At 48.3% G+C, this 13,591-nt stretch overlaps 2 protein-coding genes across 10 annotated transcripts in view; one reads left to right on the top strand and one right to left on the bottom strand.

Annotated features, from left to right (window-relative positions):
* Positions 1–2,929: 2,929 nt before the first annotated feature.
* On the bottom strand, positions 2,930–5,041 carry LOC143373864 (uncharacterized). Its single transcript, XM_076821483.1, has 2 exons — positions 4,224–5,041; positions 2,930–3,532 (listed from the first exon to the last, which is right to left on the bottom strand). The coding sequence occupies exon 2, from the start codon at positions 3,474–3,476 to the stop codon at positions 3,072–3,074; it is 405 nt and encodes a 134-aa protein (XP_076677598.1). The 5' UTR covers positions 3,477–3,532; positions 4,224–5,041; the 3' UTR covers positions 2,930–3,071.
* Positions 5,042–6,152: 1,111 nt separating this feature from the next.
* The window catches only part of Mura (ring finger protein murashka), a 34,541-nt gene continuing 27,102 nt past the window's right edge, over positions 6,153–13,591 (top strand). For 2 of the 9 annotated variants that reach the window (XM_076821471.1, XM_076821468.1), the window contains exon 1: positions 6,153–6,480. Coding sequence is in view for 4 of the 9 variants with exons in the window: in XM_076821467.1 (XP_076677582.1) it covers positions 7,089–7,267 (179 nt within the window). In the remaining 5 variants the exon portion in view is untranslated. Of the gene's footprint in view, positions 6,481–6,948; positions 7,268–9,916; positions 12,147–13,591 lie in introns of those variants that run through there. The other 7 variants (XR_013086549.1, XM_076821465.1, XM_076821467.1 and 4 more) reach the window with 6 other exon arrangements.

Genomic DNA, 13,591 nt, shown 5'->3' with positions numbered 1-13,591 from the left:
TCGTTTGTTTTTTTTACAAGCATTTTTACACAGGCTGCTCGAAATTACAAATTTCCCACCGCGCCCCCTCCCCCCCAATGTTTATTTACACGATTTCCGGTTGGACGCGCGCCCCGTGCGACCACCTTTAGTACGTTTCAGCTTCCGTTCTTTAATTCGTCGATCTCCCCAAAGGACGGCAGTGCTTCACTATTCGTTTACTCGGCGCCCTATGAGCCGTTCAGAGGAAAAAAAGAAACACGCGACACGCGCGCGCCTCGAAAATCACACACACCGATCCCTGGCACGTATGTATGTATATACAGTCAGCGTTTTAGGGCTAACGGGGGTCACGATTAGAAGAATCACTGGGGCGAATACTGGAATCTCTGCCTAACAGCCAAAGAGAAATAAATCACGAGTTGCCGACGTTCGAAATTCGTTCGACGCGTCGAGCAGATTTTGCCACGCCGTGCTTCCTACAACGAAAAGTGTCGTCGATGCTCTTTATTAGCTCTCTCTGTCTACGGCCGTGACGTCTTCCTCCTCCGTCGAGAGCAGAAACTAATTTACGATCGGTGAAAATACACGAACCATCGTTTTCAACCGCGAATTTTGGAGATAAATAGTCGATCGACGTGACAAACAAAGAGGACCGTTCGAGTGCCCTCGAAGATTCTGACCTCGAAAAGTGACCTCTCAGCAACGGAAAACACCTTGGAAGAAACTACGCGCGTTAATTTCAAAACAGACTTGCGAATAAACGGGCCACGAAAGTGAGAAGAATAAAGACGGATGGTTTTGTCTTTCCCCCCCGGAGCCCACAATCCTCGTTCCCCTTCTGCGGGCGCGCGGCACCGGTTTCCGAGAAAGAAAAGGGGGACAGATCGGGGAGAAACCGGTTGGCTGGAACGAAACCGATCTGAAATTCCCGTCGATTTTACGTCAGAATATCTCTGCCCGACCGTTTCAGACGCTATAGATACCCAATTAAAAATTTTCGCCTCGCGGGGCCACGACTATGGGAGAAAGTAATTGAAAGTTCGAGATTGCACATTTTTTCCTCTTTCCTTTGCCATCTTTCCTCCCTTTCTATCTCACTCCCCTCATACATACAACTCACGTACGCATAGATGCACTCGTGTACTCTGAGATCTGCATATACATACACCAACTTATTTCGTAATTCACCCTACAAACTAACTTACGCGAAAAGAATAGAGTATACTAAAGGAAGAATGGGACCTATGTAATTTTAAAAAAACAATGCCTTTCTTCTGGATAAAAACGAAAAAAAAAAATGAGAACGTACCGATTTAAAACAATAGGTTCAAGCAATTTGGTCGGTCTACGTGATTAAATATACATTATCTGTGTTTCGAGTCGGGAAAGAAAAGAGAAAAAGAATTGGAAAATAAATTGGAAAATTAAAAATCATCGTCACTCTTGTAGTGTAATGTCAAGACACGTGGGAAAGAAAAAGTAGAATTCTTTTGTCACGTGAAACGAGCGAAGATTTAGTTTGAGGAAAAAAAAATTTCAAGCTTCTGATCAATATCAAGCGATAGAGAAATGATTGAAAATGTTAATAATCGATGAAGATAGAATTTAGGAAATATACGATACTTTTGCAGTGACATTCAAGTAAACCTCCCGATTAATTTATATATTACGTAAAAATATCAAATCTGTCACTTATAAGAACATTTCATAAAAATCTTTCAATTTATGCATAAATAGTGTCCACTGATGAAGTTGCCGAACGAAAATGAATAATAATGGTACGCCAAGCGTACCGGATCGCTTCATTATTATCATTCACTCCCCCAATCTCATTTCGTTCTTTCACCAATGAATCGTGGAAGTTCCGAAGAATTAATCCATCCCTATACACACTGAAAACTCGTCATTTAAATGTTATACATTGCTTTGCACAGGTACTGCAAAGCTGCGAAAATAATAGGAGAATATACCTTCGACAAAAGAGGAAGATAAACTGGGAACGAAAATATTTGCCCCCTAACGATCCCGCGAGGGTAATTAGATTACGCCTCTGAGATCAAATAGATTTGCGAATTCTACCGAGATACTCTTAACCGAAACTGGCGGGGGTAACGACGGGTTAGTTAGCGGTTACAGTCATTAGTCAGGAACATACAGAACTGATACCCTACGGTTTATGCTAAAGAGCAGCGGGCGAATATATGCGACACTTAAAGTTTACCATCTATGTTCGTAATAAAGTACTTCTCGATAAAAAGTAAATGAAGTGTGGTGGGCATAGGATCCTTTGACAAAATTGCATCAAGATTTTCGACGATTGCTTTTGGAAAGAATTCCGGGCGTAATAGAAAAGAATAAAACGCGCTTGTCGCGACTGAACAGTGCTAAGCTGTAGCAATTTTGGCTTCGAACAGAAAAAAAAAAATATATAGCTATCACCGCTAAAAAAAAAAAACAGTAGCTAATGCAGCTTTGCCTGTGTCTTCGCACCATTTCGTCAAACAGATAATATAACGGTGTCCTGTGTATGCGTGTATGTGTATGTGTACGCGTTCCCGCAAGTTAATCATACGTAATAATAATCTAAAATACATACGTTTATATCTTCATAGACGGCGCATAATAGAATCGTTACAAGTTATCATATACTTGAATCACGGCTCGCGGTGGCAGACGCACCTGCGTCTCCTTTCATCCATTTAACGTTTGTACGCTTTTGTATAATAGCTTAAAGAACAAATCATGGTTTTCCATATTCCCTTCCCTCCACTCAGCATCCGTACCGTGAAACTGAAGACACTGGTGCCCTGTACTAGTTGCGTATTTACTTGTATCGTCTTTAGATTGTGTTATCGCGCAGTTCGCTCTCGTGTAAACACTTCTCTCGCCTCTTTCGTTAAACAAGCAGCTCGATACATCACGTACAAGAGAAACAAAAAGATACGTCCTTAAATCCAAGAGGGGGGAGGAACGATAAGTATCGTACCTGTTGTGTGTGTGTCTCTTTTCTTTGCTTTTCATGGTTTTTTTTTTGTTGTATGTTCTTAAGAGCTGGTAACCGTTTCTAGCGGTCCGTTGGTCTTTGGGTATCAGGCTTGGACGTTTAGTATCATCTTGAGATGATTGGAGATGTCGCAGCTCCTGTCGGATTGCTGGCAACTGCTCATCAGTCTCGTAGTCCAGTGGCTGGGCGGCTTCGGAAGGCTCGCGGGCGACGGCGGCTCGGAAAACTTTGCACCCGCGTAGAAGCTGTTCGTTGGGCTGCCGCGTGGACTGTACTCGTACCGCAGCGGTGAGTTTCTTGTACTTTTGGACGAGCAGTGCGGACTACAGCTCAATCTACCAGTCGAGTTTCTGCCGTGGGACCTCCCACCGTTGTGGAAGAACGTCGACGATTTGATTGCACTCGAGCGGTGGTGATGCCGCTCCACGCCGACGTTCGGCGAACCATGCCGCTCTACCTTGCCATTTAATTTCGGTGCCGAATTAGTCATGGCTTCTTTGCCGTGGCTTCGACCTCTCTTTTCGCTTACAAAGTCAACCAACCCGTCTGCAACACGAATCACTCCCTTAAACACACGCCCGCGATTGTCGCGGTAGGTGGGAGGGACATAGCGAGGTCATAAACTCTGCGGAAGCGTTCAAGTAACGTAGAAACGAACGAATAGAGATAAATATGAGATTATACCCGACCCTTTCGGTGCCATGGTTTCAGTAGTGGTATTTTATTTACGAAAATCATAGATCCGCACCGTTATCGACGTTCCCAGCACCGAAAGGTTCAATCGGAAATCGTCACGCTATCTGGCACAAAACCGACAAAACCGTGATTCGACAGATTTGGTGAGTTGGCTGATAAGAGCGCTTTAAAAAAGTTGGACTGTTTACGTTGGTCTCGTAACGTGCCGAGATTCGTCATCGAGGCGTCATAATCGTGACACAGCAGTGTCCAAACGAAAAATATTTTGCATCGCGTTAAAACAAACGATTTCATCTCGTGTTTACCATTCCACGATATTGACCTTGTCGAGGCGAAAATTAGAAACGACGTGCATAAAGCCGAGTATGTTTCAACGTGAGATTCTGAGAAAATCGATTTTTTTATTTCCATGGTATACGACGCGACAGTAAAAGGCATGGTACGTAAGTCCACGTAGGATGTACGCGGCGCCGGAGTCACGTAAACATCGAGGAGGGGATGGGGGCGATTAATTTCTAACGAGTAGCGAAGGGAAACTTACCGTATTATGTCCGCGGGCCACTTCCTGAAGATAAAACGAAAAGTTATCGGCGGTGTGCTTGTGTTCAGTGATTTTTCTAACTGCGCAATAATCTCGGGATCCAGGGCAAAATGGTAGGGGGGAACGCGGAGGAATAAACTTGGTGGGGTGCCCCACGAACCTCCAGTTAGCGAAATGCTACCTCGCCCCGCTTTCTTCGAGTTCTCTCGCAGTCCTCCCTATTCGGGTTTTCTGTGAATTTGACCACATTCGGTGACCGTTGGCCACCACTTTCTCACACTCTGCCTGGCCTCACGGAATAAAAAGAATCACACGCGTCGTCGTCCCAACTGCTCCCCACTTCTATCGAAACGCAGCTGGAGAGGCACAAGATGGCGGGCACGAGTTGTTTGTTTTCGCTGCCCTCCACGGATCTTTTTTTTTCACAACATACGATCGACCCAGCATACAGGACAGGCGAAACTATTGCGTATATCCCTCGTCCTTTCACTGCGCGCACGCGCGCGTACACATATGCCTCGTAAAACGTGTGATTAAACTTCTACCGTGCAACAACTCGTAACGGGACTGTACATGTACGCGCACTAAACGGCGTTCATTCTATTTTAAAACTTCCCTCGGATTAACGCTCCCGAATCACGACCTGGCGTCTGTCAATTTCTGCCTCGTCCTTTTCCCGTCTTCCTCGGCACTGATTAGCCGCTTTTCCTTCTCCGTCTCGACAAACTCACACAACACTCGCTGAAACCGGATACTGCGATCGAACTCGGGAACTATGTGCTAGTAAGCACGATCCTCCTCCAACACTGTCTCTTACCTTTGTGGAAACGCAAGCTGCTTAAGGGTTATGACCATTCCCCTCTACCCAGCCTCTGCCAATCGGTGAATCGGCGCTCGCACACGTGACACCCAGTATCCAATCGTGGCGGCTCTGTCTCGGGTGCTCTCGGCCTTTCCCGTACAATTTATTGCGTCTCCCATAAAGTCTTGTTGTAAATATAATTTTGAGATTCTCGTTGCACTAGGAATGCCTTTGAATTTTTTACCACTCGATACGCTGCTCCGTTGTTCTATTCTATAGTAGGATCGTTAAACAAATCGACGTTATGTATAACGATCGGAAGGTAGCGGCGAGCCGATTGGTGGAACGTAGTGGGGCACGATAGCTTGTGACGCGAGTCTGAATTTAAGAAATGGTTTTGTACCCTTTATTGTTTCCTTTTTTGCTCGCCAAATTGCCTTTGTTGAATATGAACGGGAAATATGCACGAGTACAGATGGATATGTTATAAGATTTCTAAAGTCGTTCGTGGAATAGGTGGGAATGAGGAACACAGTTCTAGGTGATTTCTCTGTGGCCTATTACAGATCACATCTCGTGACTCCATATTAATCTTTCAATAACTACAAAAATCTTCCGAAAGTTCCAGTTTCTTAGTTCTATCGGTTTCCAAAAGATACAATATGATCCAAATACCTTAAAAATAGTACATAAATTGGTTCCCCGACATCTCCTTCGAACATCGCCAATTTCAAACGAAAGTTAAAATCTAAATTGATTTATAGAGGTTTATAGACAAAGAAATAATAAGCAGTCTGTTACATACCAAGAAAAATGATCTATTCTACACAAAGATGTTTTTAAACTCGCCTAACTGTACCCCACACAAGGTGGGACTTCTGAAACATCTACAAAGATAACAGAGATCCATCCGTAGATAATATATCCGTTCGGATCAATCATTCGTTATCGTTCAAGACAACCGTTCCTAAATAAAAACCATCCTCCTCTAAAAGCCGCTATGAACGCGTCGTTCTGAGTATGGTTCTCAGTCGATATCGGTGGAAAACATCGTGACTATTTGGAAAGGCAGGCAAGTGGTGCCGCCGCGAAGCCTACGGCGAGGGGTTCGAAGTTCGTGAAAGCGTTTGACGTCAGTGGCCAAGAACGCTGACAAATCTTGCGACGCAGATATCGCTACGCGGAACATCAGGCGATATCGCTGGTGGTTTAACGGGCAATATTAATCAAACATATGAACGTACTTAGTGGTTTATGGTTCAACACAACCTCGAGAATATCGGTAGGCCCGTAATGGGCGGGGTCGTGGCTTGGGTTCGAGTGAGAGACATGGAGCGACCTCAGTGTTCTCAGTGGTGAGCTGCACGGCCATCGCCGACCGTCGGTTTCGCCTAGCGCAACAAACGTACTCTGCTATGACATCGCTCTGAAAATCCCAGATTATCCCAGTAAAAGGTAGGAGTTTTCCCACCGAAATTTGGTTGCGCGCTATATCTCTCTATCTCTCTCGCTCGCTCGACCCTGTCTCTTACGCACGCATCACCCCGACGGGTGTGCTGATCCCCGACACTTCCCATCGCTTTCTCGTAGTGACTCCCCAAACGCGTTTTTCCCTGGCGACTGAACTTGAAATTTTTTAGTCCCCTCCAAACCCCCCTCGCCGGACCCCCCCACTTCAACCCTTCAAAAAGCGATCCTAACCCTCCAAGCGCTCCCCTCTGCCCCGGTTTCTCCGCTCCTTTATTTTTCTACGTTCCGCCTGTGCGATTACGCATTTTGCCCACCCCTCTCCTTTGCCCCCCTCCGCTGCTCGCGGTTTCGTATTTGGCTTTCGTTGTGTCGTATTCCACCTTCGATTTTTGATAAGCGTCCTTCGTAAACAGAGGATGCACAGTCGCGACTGTAATCCCCTGTTACGTGCACAGGCGAGATTGTATATCACGTTCGATCGCACCCGTGCACCTGTGAATACATATTCGATCCTTCCCCGTCCCCCCTGCCATCGCTCTACGCCGTACCTTTTCCCTTCGTCCTGTTTTCGTATTGGGATCCCATGTGTATATATGCTACACGCGCGCGTACGCAAGGAGGCACCAGTTTGTTTATATGTGAGACCGAGTACGGTACGCGCGTGTACGTCCGTACGTGAAAGCGTTTGCAGGAGAGCTTTCTTTGTGAGACCGTTTTCGGGGCTTCGCTGCTCCGTTGTGTTCGTGAAAATCGCCGCTGTGCGTAGTGCCTGGTGCGTATTATACCCTTTACCGACGTCCACCATCGCACGCAACATAAAGAAGTAGCAGGCGAGTCGTTCGAAACGACACAATGTTTCCTGCGACGTGACGGATATATTTGTCGCGTTCGTCCGTCGTCATGGCTTACAGATTTCTCGTTCGAATATGTGCAATCGATTCTGCGCTTTGTTTATGTGCACGCACAGGGCAACGCTAATAATTCTCTGTAGATAGGCGTGGGGAACGAGTTGTCGTTTCGTATTGTTTGTAATCGTAGGAGTTACTGGATTTCGTTACTCGATACGGTTTCAAATTCGTGAATGTAAATAAAACGTGGATTCACGTGGATTCAAGCACGAGGTGTTTCTAGGTTATAGAATGGGAAACACTTTTGTTAGGAGGGGTTCCATAGGTACAACTCGGCGGGTTCCTTTATTGAGAAATATCACTGACGTCATTACTCGGAATTATCAAGTTTTCCCATTATGTTTTGAGGATATTCTTGAAGGCAGTTGTAATGGGCATGTGATGCCTTTCAATTGTCCCTTAGCGAGGAGTATAGGAATATTTTACGATATGGAAACAGTTGATCCTCCGACCTATGTTTACCAACATCCTTTCTTCCCTTTGACGAATACTACGCGTACGCGAGCGTTCCATCTCACATTCGTGAACACCTCGTACATAACCGCTGCGCGAGCAGCGTGTTTACAAACCGTGCAGACGAAAATTCCCCTCGCGTGGTCGGATAGACACGAGCTGTAGGTAACAATCGCAATCTCCTTACCACGCCATAAAATCCCCGTACTCACGAATGCATAGAATTTTTCAAAAGCGGTCGTGGAGAACGTTGCCCAGGCATAGAGCCTCCTACAGCCGCGGTATAATGGTAACTGAAATTTCTCGTCGCTATAGTTTCTGTATTATTAACGTTTCTATAAACATTCAATCTCCATTCACTGCCTACGTTGCAACGCGCCACCCTGTGCACACTACCAGCTAACGAATAAACCTATAACCAGCAGCAAGTTATTTTTACGTGTCATAAATCTTCGAATACCGTCCTGTAGTATATTTAAAGTATCGTAAAAGTATCGATAATTTACTTGTACGCGATGCTTCGCGCCTACCTGCTCAGAATATAGCCCCATATAAATTCACCGAATACAGAGAAACCATTTGCCCTCAACTCGCTACGTTCCCAATAATCTCGAACCCAATCTTGACTATAGTGCGAGCCTCTAAGCACCGGATAAAAGTTTCGTGAAAAAATAGGCTTTCGATGCTAACGAGGCGGGGAAAAAGTTGAATTAGAAATTATGAGTGCCCTGGTCAGCTGTTCGACGTTCCTCGTCCAACCCACGACGGATAGTTAACAAAGCAATAATACAATTCTAACTCCACAGGGGACTAATTTCATAGAGATACCGACGGCCAGTAAAGTGGGCCCTGTAGAATTTTTACTTCTCTACTGCTCGTCGCCATTCGTCACTCGCGGAATTAGTTTCTGAATCATTATCGATCGGGATAGAGTGGACTGATCTACGGGCCTCGGTCTCGTCGTCGGGATGAAATTGGAAGACCCAGATTCGGAGAGGACGGGGCGGACCCGCAGTATGGGAACCGCATCGACGATAACGCGGACGTCGTGGCATTAGAGACACAACGCTCTCTCGGGTTCTCGTGTCAACACATTCCCGACGCCCACGACGAGTGACGCATGCGTCCTGAGCGCCTTATCGCTCTTCCTCCTCGTTCCTTCGGGTTAACTCCCCCCCCCCCTCCTCCCTCCGCGTGTCTCCCTTCCTCTTGTTCTGTTCCGTTGATTCACTTGCACGCTCTCTTGGTCCTCTCTCGACGTGCACACAAAGGCTCCCTTCTATTCCTTGGATACGCCCCTGGCTTTTGTACGAGCACCCTCCGCGCCACCAGCCCCGCTCCTCTCACTCCGGGGCAGCCGGCTGAAATTTCTAATTCGCGAGGGTGCATGGACAATGTAGATCGTTAAAACAATTTCTGACTTCGGGCGGGGGGATTCTTCACCGTCGCGAAAACTGGGATAATCACACCTCCAGAGATATCGGGGTCCCGTGCGTCTCGCCAGACGCCCTTCGATACGTACGCTCCTGTCAGGCGCGTAAACCTAATCGTTCTTCCCCCTCTATCGGTCAACGTAGTCGTAGTCGCCCCCCTCCTCTTCCGCTCCCACTGCACACACCAATTTTCCAATTGATAAGGGTGCACAGTTGATACAGACTAACCCTATCCCTCCGTCCTCTCTTTCACCGTTGCTCCCGTCTTTGTTCCTCCGCGCGGCCCCACTCTTCCCCTCGCTCGGTAAAGTTAACATCGTCGCCGGGCGATAACATTGGCGTGTTTTTCGAAAGCGGCCAGCGCTACTGCGACGAGAGCGTGTACGTACTTTCGACCTCTGCGAAGAACGTTCCGCGCGAAAGAGGACCGTTAGGTATTTGGGGGACGGTGTTCGTCCTGATTTCTCATTGACAAGTTTGTCAGCGATCGGGGGATTAGTTCCGCGGAAATTCGAGTGCAGTATCAGGGCGGGGATCTGAGTAAAAGCGGGAGGGGAAACTTGTTCCTGGCAAGCAGGCGAGCGAGCCGCGTGTTACGTAAAATTAACAATCATGTTCCGAAACTCACTTTCCCGTCTGGGAGATTTCGGGAGAGAGAAAGAGAGAGAGAGCTGGGTGGCTCGAGACCGCCTGGGACGCCCTGGTTGGTGTAATACAACGCCGACCATGCAACGCTGTCCTTTAAATGCAGAGACGGTCTTTACCGTGCAGCAAAGTCGGACGGCGTGCAATCGTTGGCGTCGCGTAAGTCCCTCGCGGCATTCGTATCGGCGCTGCCCGTGACACGGAGAGAGACAGAGGAGCGGACGGTTCTTATAAAACACTTATGGCAGAATAAGTTAAGCCTCGACTCGATACGCGTGACGCGTATGACAGCTGTAGCCGCGACGTTGCCACGCGTTGGCTTAACCCTAAGCAAGAAACAATCCGCTGACCAGGCATATGCATCGCGAATTCTACGTGTATCATTGTAACGTAGAAACGACACGAGGCGGACGGCACGAATTCGATGTGAAGTGGAAGGTGTCGCTCGGTCGGTAAAGCGGCAGCGCGACCGTGTCGATATTGTGCAAGCGTCGTGTGATCGGAGTAACAATGGTCGGACCCGTATAAGTTTCATCTGACCCTTTGCGCGTTCCGCAATTCCGCGCGTAATTGGATATTAAATGTAACTTCCTTCTATACTTTGGAAACTAAACAGTCTTCTGCTTACTGTCCTCGTCATCGAGGCACGGTAGATCTTGGACTAACGCTACCGCATTTGCGTTCTTAAGCTATTGTAATTTTTCACAATGCGCCGATTGGAAGGTTTGTGCGCTCGTGTCTACACGAGTGACCGTTCGCGCTTTACGGATATCTAGCCTCGTGGAAAATGTTCGCCCCGTGTCGGAGCCACCAGAACTTTGGTGTGTTTACTTACTCGCTCAGGGCTGTGCCAGCGGGGACCCAGTATGATCTTCAAGAACTGCGTGGGTGCGGCCTTTCCCTGGTCTCGAAAGAAGGGGGACCGGATTCTCTCTCCTCATCTCTCTCTCGCTCTCCCTTCTTTCTCCCTCTTTCCCTCTGCAGCTCGTTCGCTCGCTCGCTCAGTAGGTCCTACCTTTTTTTATTTGAAGGTCCCTTCATGCTCGCGGCTTTAACATCAGCACTCCCTCGCTTTAGGGTCGCCCCTATCTTCCTTCCTCTCGGCTACCCTTCACGATATTAAACCCTGTAGGACCCAGGGATGTACAGTACAGAGCGACTCCATGGTTACAGCTGGTGCACTGTGCTTTCAAACAGAATCGAACACGAGACCGGAGTCCTCGATCCAAGTCGAGTAATACTACTTACGTATCAGTACCGTCGTCGCAGTTTTACATTTAACGTGGATCGATAGCATCGTTATATAGGGTAGTTGCATAGGCTATGTGGTATTAAATTCGCAATTCCAAGCGGGCTCGTGCGCTTCCCCTTCGATTAACAGCGATGCTACTCGAAACGGCAGAAAAATAGATGATGCACGGGAAAGCTGCGCGTCCCGACAGCGGCGCGGGTTTTTCTCTATCTCCATCGACCTTCGATCGACTTTTATCGCACCGGCTACAATCTTACATCACTGCGTCCTATATTCCAAACGATCTACGAAAAAAAAATCACTTCAGAGCGCACAACACCGATCGCGATTTATTAATCTCGATCGAAGCGGTTCTTTTACAATGTTATTCCCTAACGCTCTGTTTCTGATAACCTTCGAAGATAGCGAAGCCAGCGGTGCCCTTCTGTCAATGTTTAACGTTACAATCTCCCGCGCCCGCAAACACAGATAATTCCGCGGAAAGAACAAAAGCGAAGGGACGGAAGAAAAATTGAATCTTATCGATCCCAGTCGACGGGGTAGAATTTATCGACCGTATCGCGATGTGGCACAAGGTTCGGGGCACCGTCGCCCCACGCTCACGTCCCTGCGACGGGTCTCCCCCCACCAGCGCCACTTGACCCCCCCACCGCGCGGCCGCCACCCCCTTCCAGTCTAGCGAGCCGCGTTTCGTCTCAGTCTGTCGCGCGCTGCCAACGGGTCAGGTTCGTGAGTTACGCGCAGCGCCCGCGCGGTGGTGGTTCTTCACGTACTCTGGCTCGCGTGTGTGCGCGCGGTGCTTGTGGGCGCGCGTGCGTTTCGTGGATGCATGCGTGTGCCTGCCGCGGTGTGTACGTGCGCGTCTGATCCTATCATCGTGGCCTCAGCTTTCAACCGCTCGCACACGGACACGGTGTGACATCGAGGCATGACAGCGACGCGGGAGTGTTACCCCATACGGTAGGAAAAACTCCGCTCTCCTTTAGGCGACGAGACCGAGCGACCGACCGTCGCCCGTTGCTTTAACCATAGACGGTGTTAGGAAAAAATCACGAGCCATCGAGTAAGTCGCTGGAGCGTGTGTCTCGCCGACGGGCCGCACACTCGGCCACGCGAATGTTTTGTCCGAATCGATACGCCCTCCGGCGGGCATTTCGTATCTCGCGGAGCCCGCACCGGAAACGCACTTCTTTTTCGCACACGAGGCCCCGAAACAATCGGCCGGCCAGCAAGCAACGCGCGCGCTCCTCTCTGATAATAAACCGGGGCCGCCTGTCAGCACGCGTTCTCCTCTTTCTTCGCGCTTATCTGCCCGATCGTTCCGACCGACTCTTTTTTCCCCCCTACGTCAATGCTTCGCCCAACTCATGCTCGTCACGCGTTCAGCGCTCGCGAACAAACAGTCCTTCTCGCTAGGGAGCACCGTTTCACGAGGTTGTATCGATAGACGGGCGAAAACAGTGTTACGAGACGGGCGCGCGTATTTTTCACCGCCGATGCCTGCCAGCGAAGCGGGTCTCGGCGACTCAAGGTCTTTTCTTTCGATATAACGACGGAAATTTTAAGGAGATATATCGACTCGAAAAAGATACAGTGTATCTGCGGGTAAACTGTACTGGCAGACGTCGACGGCGATACATCGCTTTTCTGCGCATGGGGCTAGTGCTACTCGTTACAAAGTCGCAGTCTCTTTACTCGTTTATTATCGTTGGAGAGTTGTAAATTACCGGTTGAGCGGGGCTTCTTTATATTTTCCCGATTAAACTAGCGTGCTAGAGGTACTGCTTACTAATACTACCCATACCGATGCGATCCGAGGAGTCTTTCCTATAACTTTCCGCCCGTATGAAAGTTCTACGCTATTTAACAAGTTCCGAATGAAAACTTTGCCGATAAGTATCACATTGGAGCGACTCGTTTGTCCAACCAACTTACACCGGCTGAAAAGGTTACGAGCGTATTGATGCTCCGATGCGCATGTATTTCCGTCATCTTCGAAAATGTTCGCACGGCTTATTACCATCACTGAAGCGTCCCCATTATTATTGAAACGAGGCTATGTTTCCCGACTGTCGAAAGGGGAATTAATGCAACGGCCATTGTTGGAACAGAAATACTTAATAGCGTAATTTCTCAGCTGCGTAAGTGTACAGTTGGTCAGGTACGAAATGGGTATGCAGGAGACGCAAGGTGTGCACACAAAGTGTCCCTATTCCTTTTTCCCTCCCCTCGCGCTCTTCCTTCCGTGCTTTCTCCCTCTCCCCTTTGTCAGGAGGATTCTACTGGCGATCCGTGGTTCGCCCATCCGGCCATCCACCGAGAGAAATACGATACTGTCGCGATAAACAATGCGTCCCTCCTTCTTCCTCCCGACGTTTCTTCCTCTTCTTCTGTTACTCGCGTCG

Source organism: Andrena cerasifolii, chromosome 10, assembly GCF_050908995.1.
Source record: "Andrena cerasifolii isolate SP2316 chromosome 10, iyAndCera1_principal, whole genome shotgun sequence".
Lineage (NCBI taxonomy): Eukaryota > Metazoa > Arthropoda > Insecta > Hymenoptera > Andrenidae > Andrena > Andrena cerasifolii.
The sequence above is the reverse complement of the archived record's forward strand: the minus strand, read 5'-3'. Positions and strand labels throughout refer to the sequence as shown.

Excerpts from the sequence above, each read along its gene's own strand:
- LOC143373864 (XM_076821483.1), bottom strand. The coding sequence starts at position 3,476 with ATGACTAATTCGGCACCGAAATTAAATGGCAAGGTAGAGCGGCATGGT.